Below are 26,913 nucleotides of genomic sequence, written 5' to 3' on the forward strand. Positions count from 1 at the left end.
TTTTTAACAATTTGTAAGTTTCTTTTGTTTTAAGTAATTAAATGTACCTGATTCCTTTAAATATGTTGGAAGGGTTCTAACAACTGAATTGAATTTCGTAAATATTGTTTTATGGACGATTTATAAACAATACCGGTAATCTCCCTTTTGTAAATGGTATGGTAAACTATGGTGGCAAAATAAAAAAATCATCTGTATCTTTATAACACACAAGTATACGAGTGTGCCCCCCTATTTTGTCTAAAAGAAATTCAAACCAAATTGGAAAAGATTGTTTTGGAGGCAGTTTACCATTTTATATCTGAATGAGGCTACATACAGGCACAATTTGGGGGCCTTCATGTAAATTGTGCCCAAATATTGAAGACATGCATACTCATATTTACGCTGAATGTCTAATATGGTCTAATTGCTGCTAATGCATTTAATTTTTATGAACGTAATCGTTTTTCAAATTGTATGTTTAGGGTGCTGATGAATTATCCATCCAAAGTGTAACGTTGAATAACCAATCAAATCAAAATCAAATTAAATCAAAAAGGTCTTCAATGTTCAAACCAAAAGACAAAATAAATGATATCAAAACCTTTTCTTCTCATTTATTGTGTGTGGAGTTGTGTTCGTTTCATGTATGTTTTTTTTCTAACGTTGACATTATGTACGGTTAACTCTGCACAAGTCGAATCTATTTGGACCACTTAAAATGGTTCAATTCATCAAAAATGCAACTGAAGTGTAAATAACACGTTTTGCATACCGAGTTCAAAATTGAATTGTGCGACTTTATGCCAAGTTAACTGCAGTTCTGTTTGGGGTGTGGAATAATGAAACTCAAAAGTCATAGCACGTCATTGCTTGGAAAGCTTTATTATTTATACACAGTACAAATAAAAAATATTATTCAGGTTTCTTTGGAAACTGAACCTTCCATGATACCAAAATGTCAATAATTATTTTTTCAATTCAACATGACCATTACTAGGTATTTTATGTCATTTTTAATTTATCATTTTTCTTTCCTTATTGACTGTCTGTAATTGCATCACCAAATACGTCCATATACTGTATTTACAGCACAATTATCTAGATACAAAGCACATGCTCTACATTATTATACACAAATCTCATATTGTGTTTCTTATAGCCTTTACAGTCAAGGCCTTCTTAGAGTACATGTAAAGTTTATTAACATTTGATGTTTCACAGCTTTTTCAAGGCAAAAAAAAACACTTTAAAGTCGCAATTTGAAGACTTGGGTTAGTTAGACTGGTGAAACCAGTACTGAATATATATGTCTCTTACAGTACCTTACATATCATTTACCATTATCATTTTTTCAATTCAACACAACCGTTTCCACTGTTATGTTTTCTTCCTTCTTCTTCTTTCTTTCTTCATCGAATGTCTTGTACTGCATTATCAAAGACATCCATTGTCACAACACTATTTGGTACAAAGTACATGCTCATATATGGTACAGTATGCAAAGTAGCATCTACTGTATATTACACTAATTCTGTATTGTCTTTTTTAAACATTTCCATTTAAAATGAAACCAATACTAGATACAAATGTCTTTAAACATATAAATAATAGAGGAACACGATCCTCTCATCACGATTGTGGAAAAAAAGACAGCTACAGTGGTTTGGGCATGTAACTAGATGGAAGAATAGCTTGGCAAACGTCATCTTGCAAGTAACTTGAGCTGGGGTCTATAGAAAAATAAGTGTAATACCAAAATCTAACTATTCAAACCAGTTAAAATTAGGCATGTACATTCATTTATCGAAAATCCAATATCATTTCAAGCTCCACAATTTATAAATATTAATATATAGGAACGTTTACAAATGAGAAATTTGCAGCCATCGAGTATGACCCTCATGGGCTTCTTTAGAGCTGAAAAACAAGTATACAGAGGCATTAGCAGGACTAACCTCAACACTAAGTTTCTGTCAGTATGTCAATATATAAGTTTCCCCGACATCAACACTCTATCAACATAACTGTGTCAAAAAACACCAACAAATAATTTCTTTCTACAGTTGCGATTGATTTAAATCGACCATAATGTGTTACCAATCGCAATTCTGTACTAAAGACAGGACTCAAGACTAATAGGTGCCCAGGGTACATGGGCACCTTTAATCTATGTCCGGGCCGCCAATATTTTGACATTTTTACATAGGACTCTAATATTCATGTACCGGGGTAGACTTCAAAGAAGAATTCAAATGAGACCCCCTTCCAAAAAAAGCTAGTGTGGAACTCTGCCAAAAGATAGGCTTCTGAAAGCTACTGACTGATTGGAAGGTTTGGATCTATCCATATCAAACCTGATTCTTTATAAGACAGACTCTAATACTGAATTCTTCTGTAAACAAAAGAAAACTGCTGACATAGTTCAAATGTTCCTCTATTAATGAAAAGGACAGATTAAGACGGCCCTAGGCGTTTGGCAGTCGATTCTTACAAGGCTTCTATCTTCCATGAGAACTGTAGAGCTTGGTGTTATGAGAGAGAGACGTTGGCAGCCTGAAGATATGCCTGGAGGAACCCGGAAGCTTTGGGATCCAGACCAGCGCTGATCATTCCTGTGATCTGTGAGAGGAGAAAAGACAGCAGGGGGTCATTGATGAATGTCATTGTAGCAACTTTCAAAGTGGATGGGTATAAATAAAAGTCTAAAAACCAAGCAAAAGATAGAATACACTCTGTAAGCAACACCACAAATTACGAGTTACGAGAAGAGACTAAAACATCTCAACTTGCCATCTCTTGCCTACAGACACCATAGAGCAGACATGATACAGATATACAAAATAATGCATGGCCTAGATGAACTGGATCCAGCACACTTCTTTGACCATCCAACTGATAGTAGAACCTGTGGCCATCGATATAAGATCGCTTAGAAGCAAGTCTACTCAAAGCTTAGACATGCCTCCTTTTCTCAGAGATGTATCAATGAATGGAACAATCTCTCCTCTGTAGTTGTGGAGAGCACGTCACTTAATAGCTTTAAATCCAATTTGTCTAAGTTTTGGCCGTCAAGAAAAGATCAATTTGACCCAGAAGAGTCCTTCGCTTGTCCATGCTCGTCAACTGCTGTACAGCGCCACTAAACATGTGTCGCAATATGGATTCTTCATCCTAATGTCAACAAGAGGCAAATAAGTTTTTAACTTTAAATGCCTACTTCCAAGGTATATAAAAACGACTTCTTTCTCAAGGTCTCAGGGTAACTTGTATAGGTATCTTTTACCTGTCCGGGATGAGCAGCGCAGAGTTTCTGCAGACTCTGAGCCAGGTAGATCTTAGGGTTCTGGATGGTTCCACTGAACGGATCTCTCGTTGCCTTGCCTGCGTTGGCGAGCTGGGAGTAGGCGGCAGAGTACGATGGCTGGTCCTCGACCTCGATGAAGTGCTCGTCGTCGGGTACGTTGTCGTCTTCCTCCAGTTCAAAGACATCAATGAGGGCTTGGAGTAAGGGTGTCCTGTAAAAACAAGAGGATTTGTTCATTATGAATCATACATTATTCAACAATATATTCTTCCTATAAATTTGCTTAAGTCATATAAAACCTTTATTTTTTCACATCCATTACCTACTACCGTTACAGTTATCCCACCACCAACATTCTTTGATCTAAGGTGTGGCTAGTGTTTTGTTATGAATGTACTATTTTTAATGATTTTTTAATACTATTGTCTTTTGTGCAGTATCCTTGTGTTATTACTTACCTTATGTAAATTGTACTTAATTCAGTTTTGTACAATATTTTTGTATACCACAATAAATAAAATATCCCTTAAATGTTTATAGTGTCAACTTTAAGTGAGGTTTTATTTTAATTTTTTGATCAAGAATACTCTACATTTATACCGATTGTGCATGAGCAGAAGGTGAAATAATCATGGGCAAATTTGAGTCTATCAATATGGCAGTACATTGTGCCATTCATGAATAAGGGCGATTGAATAAAAGATTAGCATTGGAGTCTCTAAATTGGCAACGCAGAGTGAAATTCATGATCACTATATTTGTGTACAAATATGCAGTTTCCTTTCTTTCTTTTAAAATATGTTATATCCAAACTTTTTCGTTCAATACACATTGTTTTCAAACTATGAAAGAGCAGTAATAATTGATGACATTTTGAGGAGAAAAGGTTGATTCATTTTATCCTTCAGACAACTCTGAACAGCTTTGTGTTAATCCATCAAAATCTTTTTAGAACTAACCATAACTTGAGGTATGCGGGGTTACTCATCATGGCCGGGCACTCGGTCAGAATCTTTGTCATCCCCACGGCAACGATCTTCTTCTCCATTGAGCCTGATGTCTTCTGGACCTCAGGAATATACAGTCTGTCCAGGACCATGCCAAACATGCTAAAACAAACAAGGACAAATATTGGATTATAAAGGGATTATATTCTTACCATCTAGCTCCTAATTCCTAATTCCCAAGATTTCTAATGTATAGATCCATCAAGAGCAGAGACAGCACTTCCCAGGGAAATCACATTTTTACAATGAAATAAAGCATAAGCCAAACTTAACTCTAAAAAGTTGATTTCTGACAACCGTTATGGTAGCACAGAAGAGGTTAACAGAAGAAATATGACCCTTTAAAACAAGAAACATGCTCCCTAAAACGAGAAATATGCTCCTTTAACTTCCACATTATGAGCAACTAGACTGCTAGACTGAATACGAAAATAGAATAGACTTCAGAATACTGGGCATAAAAACAATGATGCTTTGTAGACTACAAGAAAAACACAATTTCAAGACTTACTTGGGTTGAAGACTATCGACGATTTCTACTAATTTACAGGCACCACACTTGACTGCATACAAGGAGAAGAACACTAACAGACCTGCATAGATAAACAAACATGGGCATATGGGGTTTGAGTACTTTTATTCCTATTTAAAACATAACCTTGAACTCTGGTAACCATCAATAATAATTTCTAATAGAATCAAACCAAATCATAATAATAATAATAATAATCTTTTAAAGTCCACTCCAAATTTTATTAAGTTAAACCAAAAATGGAAATTCTTTTTGCCCAATTGATCATGAGCCCAGCAGCCACTGAGCAGCGCCAGATCGACGTTGCTCTATCCCTTATTGTCGAACGCCAAACAAGGTAGCAGCAACTCCCATCTTTTAACGTCTTTTGATATGACGCGACCGGTGTTCGAACCCACGACCTTCGTGTTGTGAGGCGACGCTCTACTGACTGAGCCAACACACCGGTTATAAAATATTTTAGGTATGAATACACATCATCTGCCAAATTATTCTGATCATTCTGAAAGAAAAATGCTGTATTGTTAATGAACAAATAAGCAGATAGACAAGGTATTCCAAGACAAAATCCAGGCCTTGTAACTTTGATTTCCTGCAAATTGTCCTACCGGTGCAAGGTCTTGACTACATGTAGTGATAAAAAACAAGTTGAACATTACTTACTCTTTACAAACTTTGTAGTCTTGGAACTGATCAGTCGATTGAAGAGAAGAAGAAAGATGGATTTGACGTGCTCATTGAAAGTATTACTGAAATGAAATAAAAAATCATGGCAAAAAGATTTACAGAACTATCCAACATATGCAAATGTACATGTAGCATGACATTTTACCATACACATAATTCATACCACCACTTACAACAGTACTCCAGCAATCATGCTACATTTTGAACCATAATCAGCTCAGTGTAAATTCTTTTAACTACATGTTAACATATGTATTTTACCTAACCCATTCCAAATACTGGCCACATTCTGTGGTTTCCTTCAATACCCTGCAAAATATACTAGATTCAAATCAGAAAGAGCTAAATATTCTGAACTTGTTATGCCAATATTATGTTTTATTACCATGTTTGATGACAGGATTAATGAAAGGACAATGAAATGGAATTCCTTCAATTTGGAAACATATTGGAAAGTTCAAAATCACCGTTTATAAACATCACTCGTAAGAAAGGGTGCAGTACATCCATTGGCTACTAATTTCTTTATAAAGGAAATCTTGTATACTTACGCTTCCATGTTCTCTACCAGACTCTGAAGGAGATAGAACCCTTGGTGATCATTCGTCTTGGAAGCCATCAACTTCTGGAACACACCCAAAAGTCCCATCTGTAAAAGTAAAATACACAGTTATGTATCAAAAACAAATATGCTGAGGAATATAAGATATTGCCCTTCAAATTGGCAACCTTCCCCCAAACTTCACAACACAATTATCCCTTTTAACCCTAAAGTCAGGGTGGTTGGGGGACCTGTCCCATCGAGGGGTGGTTGTCATAAGCTGTTCTAAGCAATAACTGATTACAGTCAAACCTGTCTATTAAGGTCACTCTAGGGAAACAGAAAAAGTGGCAACTGTAGACAGGTTTGTCTGTGGAAGTAAGTGTCCTGTGAAGTAGATGTTCTATTGGGTACTGTCCCAGTGAGTAATCACTTTCAGAAATTCTTAACCAGGGCAATCTCCCTGTAACCTTACATCTTACTGATTAGCAGCATGATTCACCAGTTTGTCACTTGCCACGATGCTAACTGGGTAATAATAATAATATTGGATTCTTATATAGCGCACGTATCGACCTTACAAGGTCCTCAAGGCGCTCCAACATTATCCGGCTATGCTAGGCTGCCGATTTCGACGCTCGACGTACAAGGGGCGAGCCATTACCCAGCCATTACCCAGCCTCTTCGACATGTCAAGCAGAAGAGATGTGAGGGTAGTTGTTCTAGGTGGGGTAGTTCACCAGAGGGGTATTTCATCTAGGGGTCGATCATACCATTCTAAGGGGGTAGATCTTCTAAAGGGTAGTTTAATTGGAATGGTTGTACAAAGGGCGACTGTCCTATGGGATAGTAATTATTCTAAGGGGTACTTGTCCAGGGGTAGTTGACAAGAGGCAGTTGTCCAGGCTGTAAATGTACAGGGGTAGTTGTAAGGTGGCATATGGGGAGGGGTTTGTTCCATGGGGGATTCGTTCATTGGGGTACTTGTTTGAAAGGGTTTGTTGTCCTTGGTGGATTAGTTTCCCTTGAAGGAAGCTGTACGGAGTTGGTAATCCTGATACATAGTACACTGTACGACTCAATGACTTACCAGTTTGTCACTTGCCACGATGCTAGCTGCGCCTTTCTCTATGATGGCCTGCAGGAGCCGTACAAGGGGCGGGATGTTGCCTGGTCTCTCCCACAGAACAGGCACCAGCAGGAAAGGGAACAGTTCCATGTATGGGCCAGGGCAGTCCGTACGGGACTCCAGCATCATCGACATCAGTTGGAAGATGTATGGGATGAATTCTGGAGTGGTTATAAACAAAAAATGAAGAGCAAGAAGTGATTGTAAGTATTGCTTAGGGTCTGGATATTCATCAATCACTGCTTTTGACAAGATGTTTGCTCCAGCAACAATTCGCCCTAGGCAATAGATTTTCACAGACGAGTACATAAGTTTAGAGTTCGTGTTACAATCAAGTTTTAGGCGAGATGTGTGTGTGATTGGGTTTTAACAGACATGTATGGAAAGGAAATGCAAAGGTCCTGGGTTCAAACCCTGGCACGGTACATGTCCTTGGGCAAGGCAATTTACCTAATTGCTCCTCTCCACCCATGTCTTGATGGATTACCTATTAGGATGCGCCAGCATTGTTGTTAGATTAGCATTTGAGGGCTTGTCAACAGGTGACTGGCTAGAATGCTCCCCAAAGGAGTGGAGAATGTGCACTGCAATGTGCAGAATTGTCCAATGAATTCAGTGACCGGGGTAACAATACTGTAAGCGTTTTGTTTGATAACCTAGTAACCAGAAAGATGCTATACATGTATGAGAAATAGTTCTTGTTATTACAGTGAAACCTGTATATGTAAAACCACTCAAGGGAAACATGAAAAGTGGTCTTTATGGGTAGTGGTCTTTATGGACAGGTTCCTTTAGTACAGGTTTCTATGAGAAAAAATTGTCAAGGGAAACATATAAATGTGGTCATTATAGACAGGTGGTCTTAATACAAAGCTGGTCGCTAAAGCAGGTTTCACTGTATCATTATTGAACTTACCTTGCACATCTGCTACGAGCATTTCTTGGAAGAGAGGAAAGAGGGAGTTCTCAAAGAGAGCGACGTTGGCATGGTCAGCCTTGCATCCCACCTTGATCGTCACGCTCATTGATTCAAATAAATAGTGGTTGAAATGAGGCTTGGAAGGGTTCTGAAAAGAAAAGAATATATTCAAGAATGGTCACACTCAAATGTATATTGGTTAAAGGGATTCTGCACGATAGAAATGGTCACACTCAGAGATTCAAATAAATATTAATTTAAGTGAGGCTTGGAAGGGTTCTTAGAAGAAAAAAAGAAAATTGTACAACATGAATGAATAGAAGATTAATGAGTGCATTAACTCCTTGTCTAGGGTTAAAAAGGTCCCTCAGCATGAGGGGGTAGAGTGCAACCCTACCCGCCTCCCCTTTAGATCTCAGCAAGAAGGAACAAACATTCTGAAATTTAGCACATGAGATTCATTTATATTTCACAAACACATTTGGAATTATCTCTAATTATTTATTTACATGCTCATATACATGTAGTAGAGATTTTGCAGTATATACATTACCTAATGATAAATGTTCATTTTGGCCATGCACAGCACAACAATTTGTTGAGACGATACCGGTAATTTAAAAAGGATACAAATTTGGTATCAAAGACACTGGGCCACAAAGTTATAAAAGCTTGCGGTGCAAAAAATCACCTTAAAAATAATGCGGGGTGGAGTTTACCCCCCCCCCCCCCCCACCCAAAACCCCAGCCCTTTTAGGGTCGAGGATCTTACCTTACTAACAAGCACCAGTTTTTCTGTGAGTTTGGTGAGTAGAATGGGAAGGTACGGTACAGCTGCGTGCTGGAGGACAGACATACATCTCATGATGGCTGTAAGAGAAAGAAAAAAAGCAATAGAACATTGTTTAACGATAATAATAATTATCTGGATAATGTGCACCATCTCCACTCCCTGGGGAGTATTCCTACCATATGGTCACTGTAATGACATATATGGCAATTACTACACACAACACATCACTCTACCAGGTCCCCATTTCTCTCCTGGGTATGGAGTGGCAAATGTAGATTAATGCCATGCCAAAGGACATTAGTGTAGTGTTGACGATCGAACCCACGACCTTTGCATTTCAAGTCAAGTGCTTAAACCCTCGACTACGACATCTCTAATTGTTTAAAAGATCTGTGGATTTTGGGGGTGATGCATGCTTGGGTAATCTGTAACCATTTGATAACTGGTCTACTATTCAGCAAAGCAAATGAAATAGGAGAAATAGGAATAAATACAGGAATATCATAGAAGAAATGTCCCCTGAAAAAGATTTCACTTCAAATGCACTCGTATTCAAAGTCGACAAGTAATACTTGTAGATGAAGTGTTTGGTCCAAACATTCATGTCTCATTTGGATGTAGTCCCATATACCCATTCATGTGTGCACTACATGTGCATTTCAGCTTGACTGAGCCAATTTCAAAGCCTCGCAGCCTTAATGCAGCATCATAGCGCTGAAAGCATTCAAGGAATAACTTCTAACTTAGTACCCATTTACTAGACCTGGGTGGAGAGTGGCGAATGTAGATTCATGTCTTGCCAAAGGACATTGGTGCTGGGCTGGGACTTGAACCATTGACCATGTGATCCATAGTCCAGTGACGAATCTACTAGAGCTGGAAGGGGGGTGTTTCACAAAGATCCTGAATTGAACTTATCTCTAAGTTGGACTTAACAATTATGGAAAGCCTTTTTTTGAAAAGTTATTTTGAAAGGCATAAAATGTTGATTCAAATCGTTCATATTTTCTATTATCAAGGAGATTTCATGTTCTTAATGTGGAATTTATAAAAAGTCTAATATACTTGAATTTTCGCTTTTGAATATTTTTATTCTAAGGCTACAAATGGCTCTCCATAATTTTAAAGTCCAACTTAGAGTTAAGTTTGACGTAGGATCTTTGTGAAACACCCCCCATGACATCTCTGTTAGGACTAATTTACCTTTCATAATGTATTCATTCTCCTCTGATCCCTGCATTGTGAGTGCATTGAAGAGGTTTGTAAGAAGGGCTTCAACATGAGGCTGAAGATGCTCTGCTTTGATCCTACAGAAAGAAAAAGAAACAAAAATCAAGAACTGAAACATCTGTACCCACAAAAGGTTTAAACATCAAGGTGACAACAATATATAAAGCTAGACCATCAAAGACAGATAAACATCTGGGTTTTTTCACCTCCTCAAAATTTACATTAAATTATTTATTTTAAAAAAAACATGGGTGTTTTTTGCGGAGGTTTCCCACTGCATATCAGAACAGGCTTTGAAGCCTCATTTAGATATGTGGTAGTAAACCGCCGAGTTTTATTTTTCTATATTTTATGACATAATTTAATATGACGTAATATGCTTTACATTTGTTTCTTTTATAAGACGGGTTCTAGAAGCAATCCGATTGGTCAGTTGACATCACATGGGCATGCATTTATTTTACCCACCGTGTAAAACATCTCCCATCAAAAATTGATAACACATGCTCGATATCTGCCGTTATCGCTTTTGCATAATTCAGCCAAATTAAATTTGTGCATATCTAGATATAACGTTAGAATATTCTAGGCCTATATCTAGTTAGATCTAAGTAAGATCTAGGTCTAATATCTATCTATACTCTAGATCTAGACTATATTATAAGAATGTATTGCCGACCCGTCTTATAAAACAAATAATGCACTGTTTACTCGTGTGTTAGGGCACTTCCAGTGCACTCGGGTTAGAACAGTGCGATATCGATATTACTATCAATTATTATTACCATTATCACTGACTAAACTTTGTGCACTGGCCCTGCCCTAACACACTCGCAACAGTGCATTATTTGTATAATAACACACAGCTAAGCAGGACCTATGTTGTGCTTTTTGCAAAGTTTCCATTATTTACACTTTTTAACGCAAGCGGTGGCTTTTTAGCGACACTTTGTTGTGTTATATCTACAGAAGCCTTTATGGAACACCTGTGGCCTACTTACAGTCTTTCATTGCCTTCCTTACGGACCAAGAGGAGTTTGTCCAGGGTGTTGGCTGCGTAGGTATGGACCACCTGACTCTCAGCCTTGAGGAGCTGGACTAGGAACGGTAGCGACCCTATCAACATCTCTGGAGGAAGGATGTTCCTGAATGTCATCACGTACTTCAGGGCATCAGCTTTTAGGACCGGTAGGCTGTCAACTGTTGAGGGAGAAGAGGTAATCCATACCGAAATTAGATTTTATGAGTTAAAGAAAAGAGAATATTGAGCCAATCAAGAGTTGTGGAAATGAAATGTATCTGTGCCTTGGCAGCACTCAATTAAATTGCCAGTGCTATGCATGTTACATAATTTACATAATGCATTGACCCACTACTACAGGAATTAGATGAAAAAAGATGCTCTCTTACATGTATGTCACAGAAAATGATGTAAATTGTCATGGCAAACTTAAATTGTGCAGAACTAACACTCACCAGTGGTGCTTTTACCTTTACGCAAAAGCAGCCAGCTTTGCACAAACAATAACCAGTGGAATGTCTTAGTTTTGATTTGTTATGACAATTACCATAGTTTTAACAACAAAAAAGATAATATTGATATCAGAATACCACCTCAGATGATTCCTATCAATCCTCAATGAACAAGAGAATTCATAAGTCAAGAGGTTTAGTGTGAGGATCTTACCTTCTGCTGACTGTAGATCTGGAAGAATGTTCTCTGTGTAGAAACTTGGAATACTGACGAGCTCACTGACTTGCACCGTTCCATGCTGGTACACAAAACAGGAAATACAAAAGAATATTCAGCACAAAGAACACTATTGGCCCACAGGCAAGGGACAACTTATACATTTGTTGGTATGGGACTTATGGGTTTCTCGGCAAAATTTGTATGATCACGTATTAGTCAAAACATATTCTTTCACAAGATAAGAGCTTCCCTTTCATTTTTTGAGAGGGGGGGCGTTTCCAAAACTGGTCTTTACATTTAAACCTGACCACAACCCTAAACCTAATCCCATATCTTTGAAGTAATACAAATAGAAAGAAATTGTCGCAAATGTTGGAGCACCTAAAGAAAACCTAAACCTGATCACAACCCTAACAGTGAACCTGACCCTTTATCTTTGAATTTCTTGCAGGAGGTCATGACGAAAAATCGTTGTTTAAAATTGAAACCCCCATTTGACTTTCACTACTCCTAGAGCTAAGCCTAAAGTAAACACTAGCGCTAGACAATGCCAGGGCAGGGCAATTATTGGCACACCAACTGTTGATGAACAATCGTCACCAGTTGATGTGTCTGATCACTATTTAGATAAGGCAACATAGTGTCAGAGCATAAAGGTGGTAAGACTCACCCTCTGTGTTTTTGACTTGGATGCTATTGATGTGACCAGATACGTAGCTGCGTCCTTCTGCTTCCAGTTCACCGCCGGGTTGCTCCTGTAACCCTGCAAAAAGGAACAAAAATATTTAAAAAATTGGGTTTCTACATTGTTTCATTTCTACATTTAGAAATAGAGAATCCGGTTTCTGTTTCCAGACTTTAACCACATACTTTGAAATTATCTGTCCCAATTTTCTTCCTTTTTTCCCTCCTAAAATTGTTCAACTCTTAGCAGGATGACTGATTAGCCTTTATGCCTAAAGAAAAAGTAGGATTCAATTTAATTGATTACCTTAAAGCTCCTAAGAGTGTTACGGCTGAACTACCATTTCTTTAGCTAGTACTCAATGTTCACATTTTCTTTTATGTTCTGTCAATTAATTATCTGTATTAATTACCTTGATGAACAAATTGTTAATGGTTATTATACATTTTATTGATTGTACCTGCAACATAAGCTGTACATAATTGGAGAAGATCTCAATGACAGCAGCCTCAAAGAACTTGGTGAGTGCTTTCACCAGATCACAAGCAGCCCTGCGCCTTGTGTCGATGTCTAGAAGAGGGAAACAATAAGAACAGATTAACATCATATGGAACGCCCAAATCAAATGACTTTATTGTATTTATAGCTACATTTGTAAAAATACATGATAGCAATAAACACAACAACACAGCAGCAGCCACTACAACAGCAGCAGCCACTACAACAGCAGCAGCAAAAAAGACAACAACAATACAGAAGCTTAGGAGACATGATCTGTAAACAAATCCTACCCTTTACAGACATAAGTTTTGATTAGTTTCACATTGAAATCTGTACCTACTGTATATCAATACATTTTCGCAGGCATTTAATGTTTGCAAATATCAGAGTACTTCAGTCTCATAAAAGTTTCATGCCACAAAATGGTTGAGTTACAAATGACACTTGCCTCTTGCTGTGAAAATAGTTGTCATTTACAGTTCACAAAAGATTCATGTTGTAGACATTTGTGGCCTTACAGTGTATAATTGCGAATGTGATCCTTGTCATTTCTATTTTGAGGTATGTGTGTGTCATTAAACTGAACAACAAAAGCAGAACAAATAATAAAATAATTAATACAAATCAAGTAGAATGAAGAATATAACCCTTACAACCACATCTACATAATTTTGTGTTTTGGAAAACATTCTGGCCCGAATTCACAAAGCAAGGTTTGAGCTCAGACCAAGGTTTGAGCTCAAACCTCCCTTTGTTTCGCCAAACCTCCTTTTGTTATTTACAAACCTGGTTTATAAATAACAAAAGGAGGTTTGGCGAAACAAAAGGAGGTTTGGGCTCAAACCTTGGTCTGAGCTCAAACCTTGCTTTGTGAATTCGGGCCTTTGAGACTGTCTCAAATTATATGCCATCTTCAAACATCAAAATATATTAGATAGAAAACATAAGATGCTTTAACTTAGGCGTAAAAATTCAAAGTCAATCAAGGTATTTGAGTATTTGAAGCCACCATACCTGAGCCTTCGATGTCTCGTCTGATATACTCTTCAGGATTGAGCTCAAAGAGTTCCTCATCAGCACCTAAACAGGATGGAGGGAGGGAGAAAGCACATACACAAGACTTGTATGAATATTTACTTATTTCTTAATCTGCTATCACAACGATCAAGGAATAGAGTAGATATCACAAGATACTATTTAAGAAAGCAATGTGTTATATTTCAAAAGGAGATTCTGAAATTTGTATAATTATATATACTAAATGTCACAGAAGTTTCTGAAAGGATTTCTAAGAGGTGGAGGAGTTGTCTAGTAGATCCCAGGGTCTGCGGTTCAAGTCCTGCCGCAACAGTAATTTCCTTTGGCAAGATATTAATCAACACCTGCCACTTTCCACCCAGGTAGGAAAGATTTCCTTAAATGCTGTGAGCACTGAAATCGGTATCCTACCTGAGCAGGGATAATATAGGAGGCCTTGAGCACCTTGCGTGGTGGATATGTGTGCCATATACACATCCAATACTACTATTATTGTTATTAAGCAGGAAAAGAATTGATACTGACCTCTAAACTCCATGTTGGGTACGATGACCTTCTCACAGATGCCCTTGAGTGTATCAGGGGACTCAAAGAGGTGCTTATAGTGATCTCTGTCTGCAACCGATGCTAGGAACTGGATGGCATTGCTGATGAGCTAAGAAAAATAAACAAAAAAAAAGAAAAAGAAAAGAAAAGTCAGTCATATTTCATAATAAAAATATATTTCTATATTTTTGCAATATATACTCAAAGAAAAACAAAGTAAATAGCAAAATACTGTCAAATACACTCATTGTAAAAGGTAGCCAAAAACTATTGTAATAATAATTATTCAAAAAGGTATAATAATAATTTAAAACAGGTAAAGTATGAATATCTCACATATAGATTCTTGCTTTGGGTACAAATAAACATGGTAATTTTAATATTGATTAACCGATCAGTGCAGAGTGTCGCCCTTAATACTTTGGAACGTATAAAACATAACATCAAACACATTACACGACAGCAAAAACAGACCTCAAACATTGTAACCCTAAACAAGATTTGAAAAACAAATAGTTTAGAGAGAATTCAAAATATAAGTGGATTGCAGTCGGATTGTATAATGCGCAGTGTCTTTAGAGGAAAGTGCCCTGACCCCTGACCTTTGACACTCACCAGATCATACTTGACCTGTGCTCCTGTGGATACGAGGAGATTCCAGACAGCCATCACAAAGTTGGGTAGGTACTCCTGGAACTCTTCATCATACTTCTGGGCATAGAGGGCGACATTGTCACAGATCTGGGACTTGAGCAGCTCCAGGGGTCCAGCCTCATCTTCATCCTGTAAAGTAAAATTAAAGATCCAAATTTTTACTATCATCAAATATACAATGCCCAATAAAAACATGCCGACTTAGTATATTAACTGCTTTGAGGGGCACGGTTAAAACTATTGCCCAACACGATCTTGAAACTATACTGTACCCCCAAGACGAAGTCACAGATTATATATAGCGCAGTCTCAAGATCACAGAGGAGCTACAGTTTTAACAGTAACAGTAAAAAAGAAGCAGTCAATATTTATTTTATATACCACATGACATCCCGCCTGTTGATTCTCACATAGAGATATTTTAACAAAACAGTGTTTGCCCATCAAAATGTAGTTATTTGTAGGGAAATTTACACATTGAAGAGTAATGAGCATGTCTCACTGCGCATATTCATTTAAATCTTCATGGGCAACCAATGCATCTTTGCATTGTACATGCAGGTAGAACTATGCCCGGTCATTATTTTTGTTGCACTACACAGCACAAAAGACAGTAGCGAATTTCATGCCTGCAGTTTTGACCAATCAGAGGGCTAGACTCTTCAAAGGCGGAGTGTAAAGACATTACTCAGACTTAGTAATAGGGGATTAGATTTACCTTTGAATGTAGCAGAGGGTTGTCTCCCGTCAGAAGGGCAAGAAAATGGGTCATCCAGATCTTCATATTGTCCTCAAAAAATTCTGGTAGGTCCTGAGAAATAGAGAAATTATAAATTCTTAGTCACTAGACCTGTTCGTAACCAGCACATGGTTTAAAGGACCTGAATATCCACAGATCTTTTAAAAGCAGAGAAGTCAGACGTTGTGCATTTTAGAATATTCACTGCCAAAGTAACGGAGGTACTTCATGAGTGCATTTTATTTGCCCTCTTAAGAATACTTCCACCAGTGTTCCAAAAAATGTACTGTTGGTGCATAAATGAATGGTGATTATATTACTGTTATGAGCATGTATTCAGCAGTCGTCTCAATGGTTTTTACAACATTGGTATAAATGAAGCTCTTTCTGGCCATGCACAGATTGTATCTACGAACTGGCTTATAACAATTAAAAAGAAATTCCAAGATGTTTTGTAAATTTCTTTGCCCATCTCTACACCCTTCAACTTATTTCCTTCTTTTCATCTTTATTACCATCTACTTTCCCTTGTTCTCACAAAAGAAAAGCCATCAAGTATTATTATATTAATCGTGTAAAATTTATTTCAATTTTCCATATGACATCTGGTCATCTGCGTACTTATGCCAAAAGATTTTTCAAGTCGGAGCAAAAGCCTTCATTCAAATAATACTACAGTGAAACCTGTCTATAAAGACCACCTACTGGAGACCAGAAAAGTGGTCTTTATAGGCAGTTTCAATGAGAAACCATTTTCAAGGGAAACAAAAAATGTGATCTTCGTAAATGGGTGGTCTTTCTATACAGGTGGTCACTGAAGCGGGTTTGACTGTACCTGATAATTCAAACTGTAGAAGATCTTAGAGATGAGCGTGAGTGAGTCATACAGGATGGTCGTTGATTCTTTGTTGTCCTTATGTTCCACAATCAAAGACATTGTAACCTGCATAGAATGAAAAAACATTAAAAGAATCTAATTCTTACCAAGAGCTTGAAAACTACCAGGTTCCTGGCGGTGGTGGTAATGGATATGGTTGTCGTGGTGGTAGAGGTATTCGTTTTGTAGTTGTTCTTCATCTTCTTGTAGTTTTATTGGCTCTAGTTCTTGTTGTTCATGTATCTACTGTTAATATTGTTGTTGTTGTTGTTGCGGTTCTGGATGTTGTTGATTTCATGGCTGTTGCCCATCAGTGGGTGTCACCGACCACCTAAATCTCATCCCACAACCAAACCGTGCTGTCCTGGTGGCCAAGGTGGTTACTAAACTCTCTCACCAAATGATTATCCTTATTGCAGTTTCATATTAGTTATGCCAATCCACAGTATAATAACGACCTAAAAAAACAATTCATGAAATTTGCTCCATATGACAGGGGCTTTGTTATCCACCTATTTACAAATATTAAACGACGGCTTCATTATTGAATCTCCTGCCTAAACTGTTGTCTAAAATAATTTTCTTAAATCTTAAATTGTAAATGTTTTGAATCATATCCTTTTCAAAATCAGAAGAGACTTACATTGAAGAGTTGTGTGAGCGGAGCAGCAAAGTTTGCCAGGACTAGTTTGATCTCACTCCACAGTGCATTGGATTTGAATTCATAGCGGTACCTTGAATAAATCAAACATAGATGAATTAAACATTTTCTTAAAGGGCCTATCTCACTGAGCAGCGAATGCTTGCGAACGTTGCGAATTTGGATTCGCCAACTTTTCTGACGAATGTTGGCGAAAATCAGCGACATTAAGTGACGTTTAGCGACAATTAGCAACATTAAAGCGAATGTCTCCGAAAGTGTTTGCGAAAGGCAGTTGGCGACTATTAGCGACTGTAAACAAATGTTAGCGACAACTTTTGCAAAGATTAGCAACTATTTGCCAATCCTTTGCCACTATTTGTGAACGTTTGAGACCTTTTGCTAACTACTGGTACTCAATGGGTCGATTTTATAAAGGAACCATATGGTAACGTGGTCGCTAGCTTTGGCGAAACACAGAGAACTGACGAAAACAAAGAGCAAAACCGTTTAACAACCGTTTGCAAAGGCTTACGACTGTTTTGCAAACGCTAACAAACATTTTTTCCATCAATTGGTGCCCATTGTTTTGTGCAATAAACAAAATAATTTAGATTCCATCCTAGAAAGTTAATTCTTATGACAACCTGCATTAGACATGTCAAACCTATGGGCACTGTGTATAAAGGATACACCATCAGAACCATCGTGGTGAAAGGATCCTAACAGTATGAGAGTATGAGACTATATAGCGAAGGGGAGAGTATAACCATTACCTAGCATTCCTTGCAGATATTTAGCCTATAATGCACAGGAAATCAGGGACAAAATACAAAGCGATCTTGAACATATGTTATTCTATACAAGGAGAACATGTGACTACATTTAACATGTTTTTGTCCATTTTCATTTTTTGCTACCAAACTAAGCTTTATTTGTACAGTGGAACCTCATCATTAAAAGCTCTGATAAAATGAGGTATCTGTTATGACAACATAATTTCCATGGTCCCGCGGACCTCGTCATAACGAGGTTCCATTGTAATTCTTTCTTTTTTGTTATCAGAGATTGTCTCTCACCTCTTGAAGAGCGAATGTGCAGTGCGGAGGACTCCGTTGATGACAGGGAAGTTAGAGTTCTCAAACTTGGAGGTGAGTTCTGGAAGAAGGGACTGCCACTTGTCTGGGAAATCCTCCTTGCCTATCATACTGATGGCATCGCTCAGCTAAAACATACAAGACAAATATAGTCATGAGTCTGTGTTTGAATAGCCCCGTCCAACAAATGAGTTTGTACAAAATCATGTCCTATGTTAAAAGGTAATACAAAGTTGTGGGAAATTTTGAAAAATGGGTGGATAGTGATTTTTTACAATTTCCATATATTTGGATGCCTCTGTGGATGTATTACAAGCACTAGAAAATTTGGCCCCTAGAACACTTCTGCTTTCGAGAAAAATTGAATATAAAAGTTAACAGGTGCTCCCGGTAAATTTTGATAAATTTCAAATAGCGCCTACGGCCGCACAATGGTAGCTGCGACCATGAAAATCTCAGAATATGTAGTTGTGACATATAATTTCCAAACAGGAATAGCTAATGGGTAGATTATAGTAAAAAAACATTGTTTTATAGCTTAATTAATATCTTGACCTTGAGAGGGGGCTATACAACATTATTTACAATTTCGTAACTTTAGACTCGATTTTAACCGCAAGAACAATCACTGAATATTGTTTCATATATGTTCATTCGAAACCAAAATTCATGACCCCATACCATAACTTTGTATTACTTTTAAATAGGTTAAAGTAGATATTCATTGATTTTAAAAACTAACTTTATTTTCATTATTGCAAAGTTGAAACTTTGATTCAACAAGATTATCAAAATTTAATGCTTGGAAACATTCAAAGTAATGATTATTATAAATTAAATAACGCTTAAATACAGGCCCGGCATAGCACCTGAAGAGCTCTCCGAGCGCTGCTGAGATGTGTGAGATCACAGTATGGACATGTTTTGCACAAGCAGACGATGTCCCATGACATCTCAAACATTTTCAGTGCCTGTGTTTTCATCTTCTCGAGTTCTTTCTCTTACTTCACTACCGTCAGGCTAAATGTAAAATCTATTGCCTCACTCCAAACCCCGCGCATTGTTTTATTTTGATGACAAATGCAGCGATACATAAATAAAGGAATCTGTCGCTTGTAAACAAAATAAGGCGCCATTGTATATTCAGCTGCACACGCCGGGGTATGTTCGGCATTTCAAGAGGGAACAAATGCCGTCCTTAATATCATTCCGGGGCTTTTCAATTTGAAAGTCTGGTTTCTGTGATTGTTAATTAACCCCTATCCTGTGTATTTACAAGCAAAAGATTTTAGTTATCAGAATCGGGTCATATCCCCTTTTGAATGGTTTTACAAGCCATCACATTTATATACACCAAACTCATTATAATTTGAGAAGTAATAGCTTTGCAATTATGTTCATTCTCTATGGGATGTCGTCTGCTTGGGCAGTGTTGGTCCATATAGTGACGTCATTAAAACATTGTTATTTTTCCAGCGAATCCGTCGTATATCCCAGCTGCTATGGAGGTTGTTGTATTTGTATTTGTATGAATCACCCGATATGTAGTTGACCTAAAACTTGTCCGATGGCCATCTGTTAGCTTACCAGTTTCTAGTGATACATTAGTTGACATATTTGTGATCGTCTTTCAATTTCACCTTTAAGATCTTATTCACCTGGGCAGCATTTCACGAAACTTCCAGAAGTATCACCGCCATCCCAATGACATGCATGTTAAATTTGATTCATACACGCATTTCGGGTTTCGTGGAATTATGCCTAGTAAATTAGCAGTATCCCTTTAAAGGTAAAGACCAGTATTGGAAACGCCCCAATTTCAAAAAATGAAATTGAAGCTCTCATTACCAATCATGTGAAAGAATATGTTTTGACTAATACATGATGATACAAAATTTGCCGGGAAACCGCCTAATAATTCATATATTTGGTAAATTTGTTTCTCTCATGGTCTGTGAGAGATATAGGGTAGTCCCATATACATATTTCTGTGTATAGTGCTTGTAACTTTACGAAGAATGGGCCAAATTTCTTATCATTTTGATGATTCCAGAACCTTGCAGATGCTAGATGCTAGATGATCAACCTTTTCTGATCGATTCCACAACGTTTCTTTCACAATGCAATCGCATGACCATAACTGGTCTTCACCTTTAAACCTTTTTTAATTCACATTACCTGTCTCTGAAGCTTAAGTGGGACGCTCAGCATCAATCCAACGATTTTTTGCTTGATTTTGTTGCGGTCATCCTCTGTAATTTTGTTAGCTTCATCTTCAACCTGTAACGAGAAAGGAAGGAAAAGTAAGGAAAAAATGGTTTGATTGGAAAGTGTAACAGTAATCTATCTAGCTAGCTGACATATTGAAAGGGTACCAATAAGGAAATTAAATAGTATTTTGCCCTGTATGTTTGGGATTTTACAACGCTATTCCACTTTCCATATTACAGTGAACCCTGCATATAAAGACCACTCAAAAGAGACAAGAAAAGTGGTCTTTATGGTCAGGTGATCTTGATGGTCAGGTGGTCTTGATGTACAGGTTCCTCTGGTACAAGTTTCATTGAGAAACACTATTCAAGAGATACAGAAAATGAAAACTTTATAGACAGGTAATCATTTTATTTGGGTAATCATTATAAAACAAGGTTTCACTGTGGTAATATTCATTATTCCATAATAATTTGGTATTAGACATGGAACATAAAAAAAGGACCAAATACGTTGGATCCTCTAACTGGAAAAAAGAGCACCCACAGAAAAATACAAAAATCTTGATATCAAGGGTTGTTTTACCACTCTCCAGTCACATTTGTCCCCCCCCCCCCCCCCTAAAAAAAAAAAATTAACGTGATGTACAATGACTATGAAATGTTTGCATCTGCTGGGTCAAAAGGACCAAATACCTTGGAATGGCTCGATGTGAAGCAAGTACACCCTCCCCCCCCCCCAAAAAAAAGAATACATTTTGAGGGATGCTTACCACTCTCCAGTTGCGTTTGACAAAGTTCTTGAATGTGATAGACGCTGATTGGCGAATGGTGGCATCGACGCTGTCAAGCTCAATCAGCATCAGTAGCAAGATGGCGTAGTTTGGACTGCCTTCCACAGACTCAAGAAACTTCTCAGCTACAAACAAAATAAAAAGGTCACACCATTTACAATGTGCAGGAAAGTGTCCACAAGTACTAGACAAGTTTTCAACATATTCAACTGTTCTGCATGCTTTTTAGCAAAGGATGTTCTTCACAACACAAAGCTTGCCCAAGGCTTGCCCAAGGCTTGCCCAGCAAAGCAACAAGTAATGTATGCAGACTAGATTCCAAGTATTGTAGTTCATTCCTTAATAACAGGGTAATGGAATGACTTATCACTTGCTCCCCAGAAAAGAAACATCCATAAATTTGTATGTTAGTAAACCAATGGGAAGGATTAATAATGTAGTACATAGAAATTGGTGAATACCATAAGGTTTAGGATCATTAACATTTTAAGAAAATATGAAATTGTCTCCATCTTGCTGTAAATGTCACATGCACTCCACAAATAAATGGGTATGAGGGACTAGTTCAGTCTACTAAATGTTTTGACTTTTTTGTCAAATTTTCTAATATAAGGGCATTTGAAGGGCAATCCTTTTCAGGGCATTTTTATTGTGATATTCTTCCAAACAAACATATAAAGCAGAATAAGAAAGCTCACAAATAGATTTATACCTTTCCCAGAACCTAACCTTATCTACAAGTATAAGTTATAACCTCTAAATGTACAAAGGGCACATTCACACCAACAGGGGTGCAGTGCCCATGGGCTCTCAAATATTTACACACCTTAAAGGCATCGTTTAACAATTTTAAATCTGAGAGGCATGGCCCTACGTATTATCAGTGTCTGGGATATGGTGTAATATTGAAGCCCTAAAAAAATTGCACTTCAAAATGATCAAGAAGTACCTCAAAAAAGTAAAAATCTTTGAGTGACCGTTTATACCATACTCGTTTTTCCCAATAGACTGTAGTGTATTTGTAATTCCAATCAAAAATTTCTTGATAATCAGTCAGGCGATTGGCTTGTAAAAGTCATGGGGTTCCTGACTGACCTAAAGGTTTATAATTATCATTGCAGCATGAGCTAAATCCAGGATTTTGTTTCAGGATCTTAGAAAAAGTTACCGGATCCCTTTAAGATTTTAGGTCCAGATCCACTCTAAAAACAAAATAGTATAGAGCTATATATATATACATGCAAGGGATTTCATAGGCAATTCACAAAGGGATACTTTGGGGTTTCAATTGATGTTCATTATATCATTAAATTCATAATGCTTATGAACATATGAGACATCAAATGACTGATTATGTTTGACTTGGCGTATTAATTCCCATAAAGCACATTTGATACCTTGTTTTCTCTCAGTGATGTTTGGTGACAGAGTCTGCTGCAGACAGCTGGCAAGGTTCTTCAGGTCTTGCTCACCCGATGCCATCTTTAAGGGAAGACTGCAGATGGTGCTGTTGACAGAATAATCACAGAAACAATAAATGGCATTTAATGACACATAAAGATGGAGTCTAGTTCTGGGGGGTGTTTCACAAGAATTATAAGTCGAACTTAACTCTAAGTTGGACTTACATGTAAACATTATGGAGAGCCATTTGTAGCCTTAAAATAAAATATATTTAAATGCCCAAACTGATGTATTTTAGATTTTCCATAAATTCCACATCAAGAACATGAGATCTCCTTGACAATAGAAAATGTGAATGATTTGAATCAATAGTTTATGTTATTGTCAAAGATGCTAACGGCTTTCCATAATTGTTAAATCCAACTTGAGTTAAGTTCAACTTAGGATCTTTGGGAAACACCCCCCTGGACATAAAGACACATATGGGTTTTCGAAGGGGAATTTGACACTATTCAGGTATTCAAGTGAGGGCCCCATTTCACAAAACTTGTCATCAGTGACAAATTACAGTTTTTGTTATAAGCTACTGAAATCCTTGCTTCTGATTGGTTATCAGCAGATTTGTCACTGATTTTTGTCATTGAAAAAAGGCTTTGTGAAACGGGCCCCAGGAGTGGCCTTTACTGTTATGACTGACACTAGATATTACATGTACCGTATATGATGCATTGCATCATCTTTCAACCGTCCCATAATGAAAGCTCATCATCCTAACTTTCCCTTATACAAACTACAAAGACACTGAGAGAATCATGGGAGCTATTTCTTAGGACATCAGTTTTTATATATCCTAGACTAGTACATCCATGACAGTAATGGAATTTTTAAAAAGCCCTATGTCAGAGAATGGGGGCATAGGAGCATAATGTACAAGAAAACAGAAACAGATACAATGAATGGCTTTGTCTGTTATTAATGTGATAACTGTTAATTAGAGTGTCTACCCGCATGTGGACACAAAAGGCCACCGATTCACTCTTCCCAAGCGAAGGGGGGAATTTTCATGGAGAGTGAATCAGTGGACTTTGCATCATCTGTGTGGGTAGATGTACAGGGGTTTAACAATAGAGAGTAGAGATCTACATCTACATGTATATTTTATCATCACAATGAAAATGGAAATCAAATTCTACAATTTCTGTACCATAGTCTTAAGTCAGTCTTTTCTGAACAAATGAGAAAGGAGTAAGAACGAGCTATTATTATTATTTTTATTAAGAGAATACAATACAAGTGCATACTGATCAAGGGTGTCAATTTGTATCCATGGTTGGTGGGGGGATGATAGGTGCCAAAATATTTTCGGCAATGGATCAAAGCAACCAAGATGTAGAAGCATGTGGCAGGTTGCATCCCCTCCCCAAGCGCGTAGCCAGGATTTCATTTAAGGAGGGGCGGTAGTGAGCACGCAAAGCGTGCTCCCTATAGGGGGTTGAGTGCAGGAAGGAGGAGTTTCCCCCTTTCCAGCGAGGCGCAGAAGCTTTGAAGTTTTATTTAAATTATTAGAGAGAGAAGACGATTCGTTGGAACGTTCTCGACTCTTAATCTTTGTTTGAATCAAGTTCCCCTTCCTCCGCGCGTAGCGCAGAAGCTCTGACGTTTCATTAGATTATTAAAGAAAGAAGACGATTCGATGTACCATTATCGACTTTTAATCCTTGTCTGAATTCAGTTCCCTTCCCCCCCCCCCCCTCCCGCGCGAATGCTTTGACGTTTCATTAAATTATTAGAGAAAGAAGATGATTCGTTGTACCGTTCTCGAACCTAAATCCTTAATGTTTGAATCAAGTTCCCCTTCCTTCGCGCGTAGCGCGGAAGCTCTGACGTTTCATTGGATTATTAAAGAAAGAAGACTCAATGTACCATTCTCGACTCTTAATCCTTGTCTGAATTCAGTATGCCCCCCCCCTCTCACGCAAAGCGCGGAAGCTTTGACGTTTCTTTAAACTATTAGAGAAAGAAGACGATTCGTTGTACCGTTCTCGACTCTAAATCCTTGTCTGAATTCAGTTTCCCCTTTCTCCTTGTCTCCGATCTCATCACGAATTTGTCACAGAGTTCATCTATGTTTACACTGTCTAGGATTGTCTGATGTGCATTGCAGATTGCTACTTTTGCGCTTTGTGCATAACATTTCGCTCGTTGCTTTTTAACGCTGCGTCTTTGCATTTGGTGCATTGCATTTCTATGATGCTGTTGATTGAACAAATTGAATAAATTCATGAATTCCTGATGAAGCCGTATGCACGAGAATTCAATTTATTCTTCACTCACATAATACGGTTGTCTCTTTTACTTCGTATATATGTATGTATTATGAAAATGAGATAGCAAAATGTGTATATTGATGGTCATATTGCGAGTAATAATCATTAACTACTCTCATCAGGCTCTCATCATTAATTTTTCTCTTGATTTTTTTTTTGATGGTGAATTATTGGGGAGGATGATTGTACAGGCCATCCCCCCCACCTGAAATATTGGGGGGGATATATCCCCCCACCCCCCATCCCCCCGGAATGGACACCCATGATACTGATGGTGATCATGGTGGGTTGCGGGCGAGCACGCGCCTGTGTGAAGATATCTACCGTAATGAGGATCTGAGACATTACGGTAGATAACTTCACACAGCACAGGCGCGCACCTGCCCCGAACCCACCATCGGTATGTACTTGTATTGTGCAGCAGTTTGCTGTGAAACCTGTGAGAAAGTGTATATTAATATCAACGTTTTTCCAAAAAATACTCCAAAAATAACAAAAAAAATGACATGTAACAGGTAAGAAACATAACAACTTTTAACTCATGTTCTTTATTTTGACATTTGATGAATATTTACTTCATTTGGGGTATGTTTTGAGAACTGATTCTGCTCCATGCACACACATCACTATCCAGTTTAAACATACATGTATGTATGAAAGACAAATGTTCACTTGACAAGACTTACGCCCGAAGAGAGATGGAAATGTTTTTAACCCAATGATCGATGAACAGGCATTGCCCTACAAGCATCGATGGATTAAAGTAAAGTAAGTAAGTAAAGTATGTTTTAGTAGTCTCTCCACGCCGGAGTAATACGGGTCAAATTTTGGATAGTCTACTGCTCTACGACTACGCCTCTACTCTAGGCTTCTGAACTTCTACAACTAGCGCCGATTTCGCATTTCAATTCAAACAGAAACAATCATTCAATTCATTAAATAATCATCATAGATCTAGATCTAGATCTATCATCATCTAGAGGGTCTAGGTCTAGACCTAGTCTAGGTCTATTCATTAATTATAACATGTGAATTGTGGAACCAACATGAACGACAAGGTGACAACTTTCTTATTATTAATTTGCTTTTGTTTTGCCACTTAGTACTAATTTTGGTCTGATCCTGCTGATTTATTTCAAACTTTCGCCATTCTAAATTTCTGTTTCCTATTTTTTTCTCTCATTAAAAAAATGACTAGAATCTAGACTAAGGTCTTGTAAGAAAGTGTTACTTTACTGTTATAAGTTACCGGTAAAATATATCTGACAATCGAGTCTTCTCTCCTCAGGCTCAGTCAGACTCTCAACTCAACAAACTTTTTAAAAAGTTTAAAGTGAGTCGTGATCAAGTCCTGTACAGTGGCCGTGGGCGCAAGCAGAGCTCAGAGTTTGTGCTCGGTACGTAGTTCCGTAGAGTTGGATGGGTCTGCGAAGGTGATGTATACCGCCTCTGTGCTGCACTGCTGAATGCCGTTGTTACCCCTATTGGCTATGCGGAAATATTTTCTTTCATTCATTCACGTGTGTTGTTCGTCTCGCGAAGAGCTCGCCGCGCTAACAGTTCAAAATGGCGAAATTAAAG

At 37.8% G+C, this 26,913-nt stretch overlaps 1 protein-coding gene across 1 annotated transcript; it reads right to left on the bottom strand.

Moving 5' to 3' along the window:
* Positions 1-848: 848 nt before the first annotated feature.
* Positions 849-26,897, bottom strand: LOC752406 (exportin-2). Its single transcript, XM_030982742.1, has 25 exons — positions 26,582-26,897; positions 22,999-23,108; positions 21,581-21,726; positions 20,776-20,877; positions 18,580-18,725; positions 17,504-17,594; positions 16,819-16,926; positions 15,963-16,055; positions 15,206-15,373; positions 14,570-14,699; positions 14,021-14,086; positions 12,966-13,075; positions 12,491-12,583; positions 11,815-11,899; positions 11,129-11,327; positions 10,101-10,204; positions 8,877-8,974; positions 8,102-8,252; positions 7,147-7,346; positions 6,067-6,164; positions 5,492-5,577; positions 4,808-4,889; positions 4,249-4,398; positions 3,269-3,500; positions 849-2,604 (listed from the first exon to the last, which is right to left on the bottom strand). The coding sequence occupies exons 2-25, from the start codon at positions 23,081-23,083 to the stop codon at positions 2,515-2,517; spliced, it is 2,913 nt and encodes a 970-aa protein (XP_030838602.1). The 5' UTR covers positions 23,084-23,108; positions 26,582-26,897; the 3' UTR covers positions 849-2,514.
* Positions 26,898-26,913: the final 16 nt, after the last annotated feature.

The sequence above is a fragment of the Strongylocentrotus purpuratus genome, unplaced genomic scaffold, assembly GCF_000002235.5.
Source record: "Strongylocentrotus purpuratus isolate Spur 01 unplaced genomic scaffold, Spur_5.0 spur5_scaffold_13, whole genome shotgun sequence".
Taxonomy (NCBI): Eukaryota; Metazoa; Echinodermata; class Echinoidea; order Camarodonta; family Strongylocentrotidae; genus Strongylocentrotus; species Strongylocentrotus purpuratus.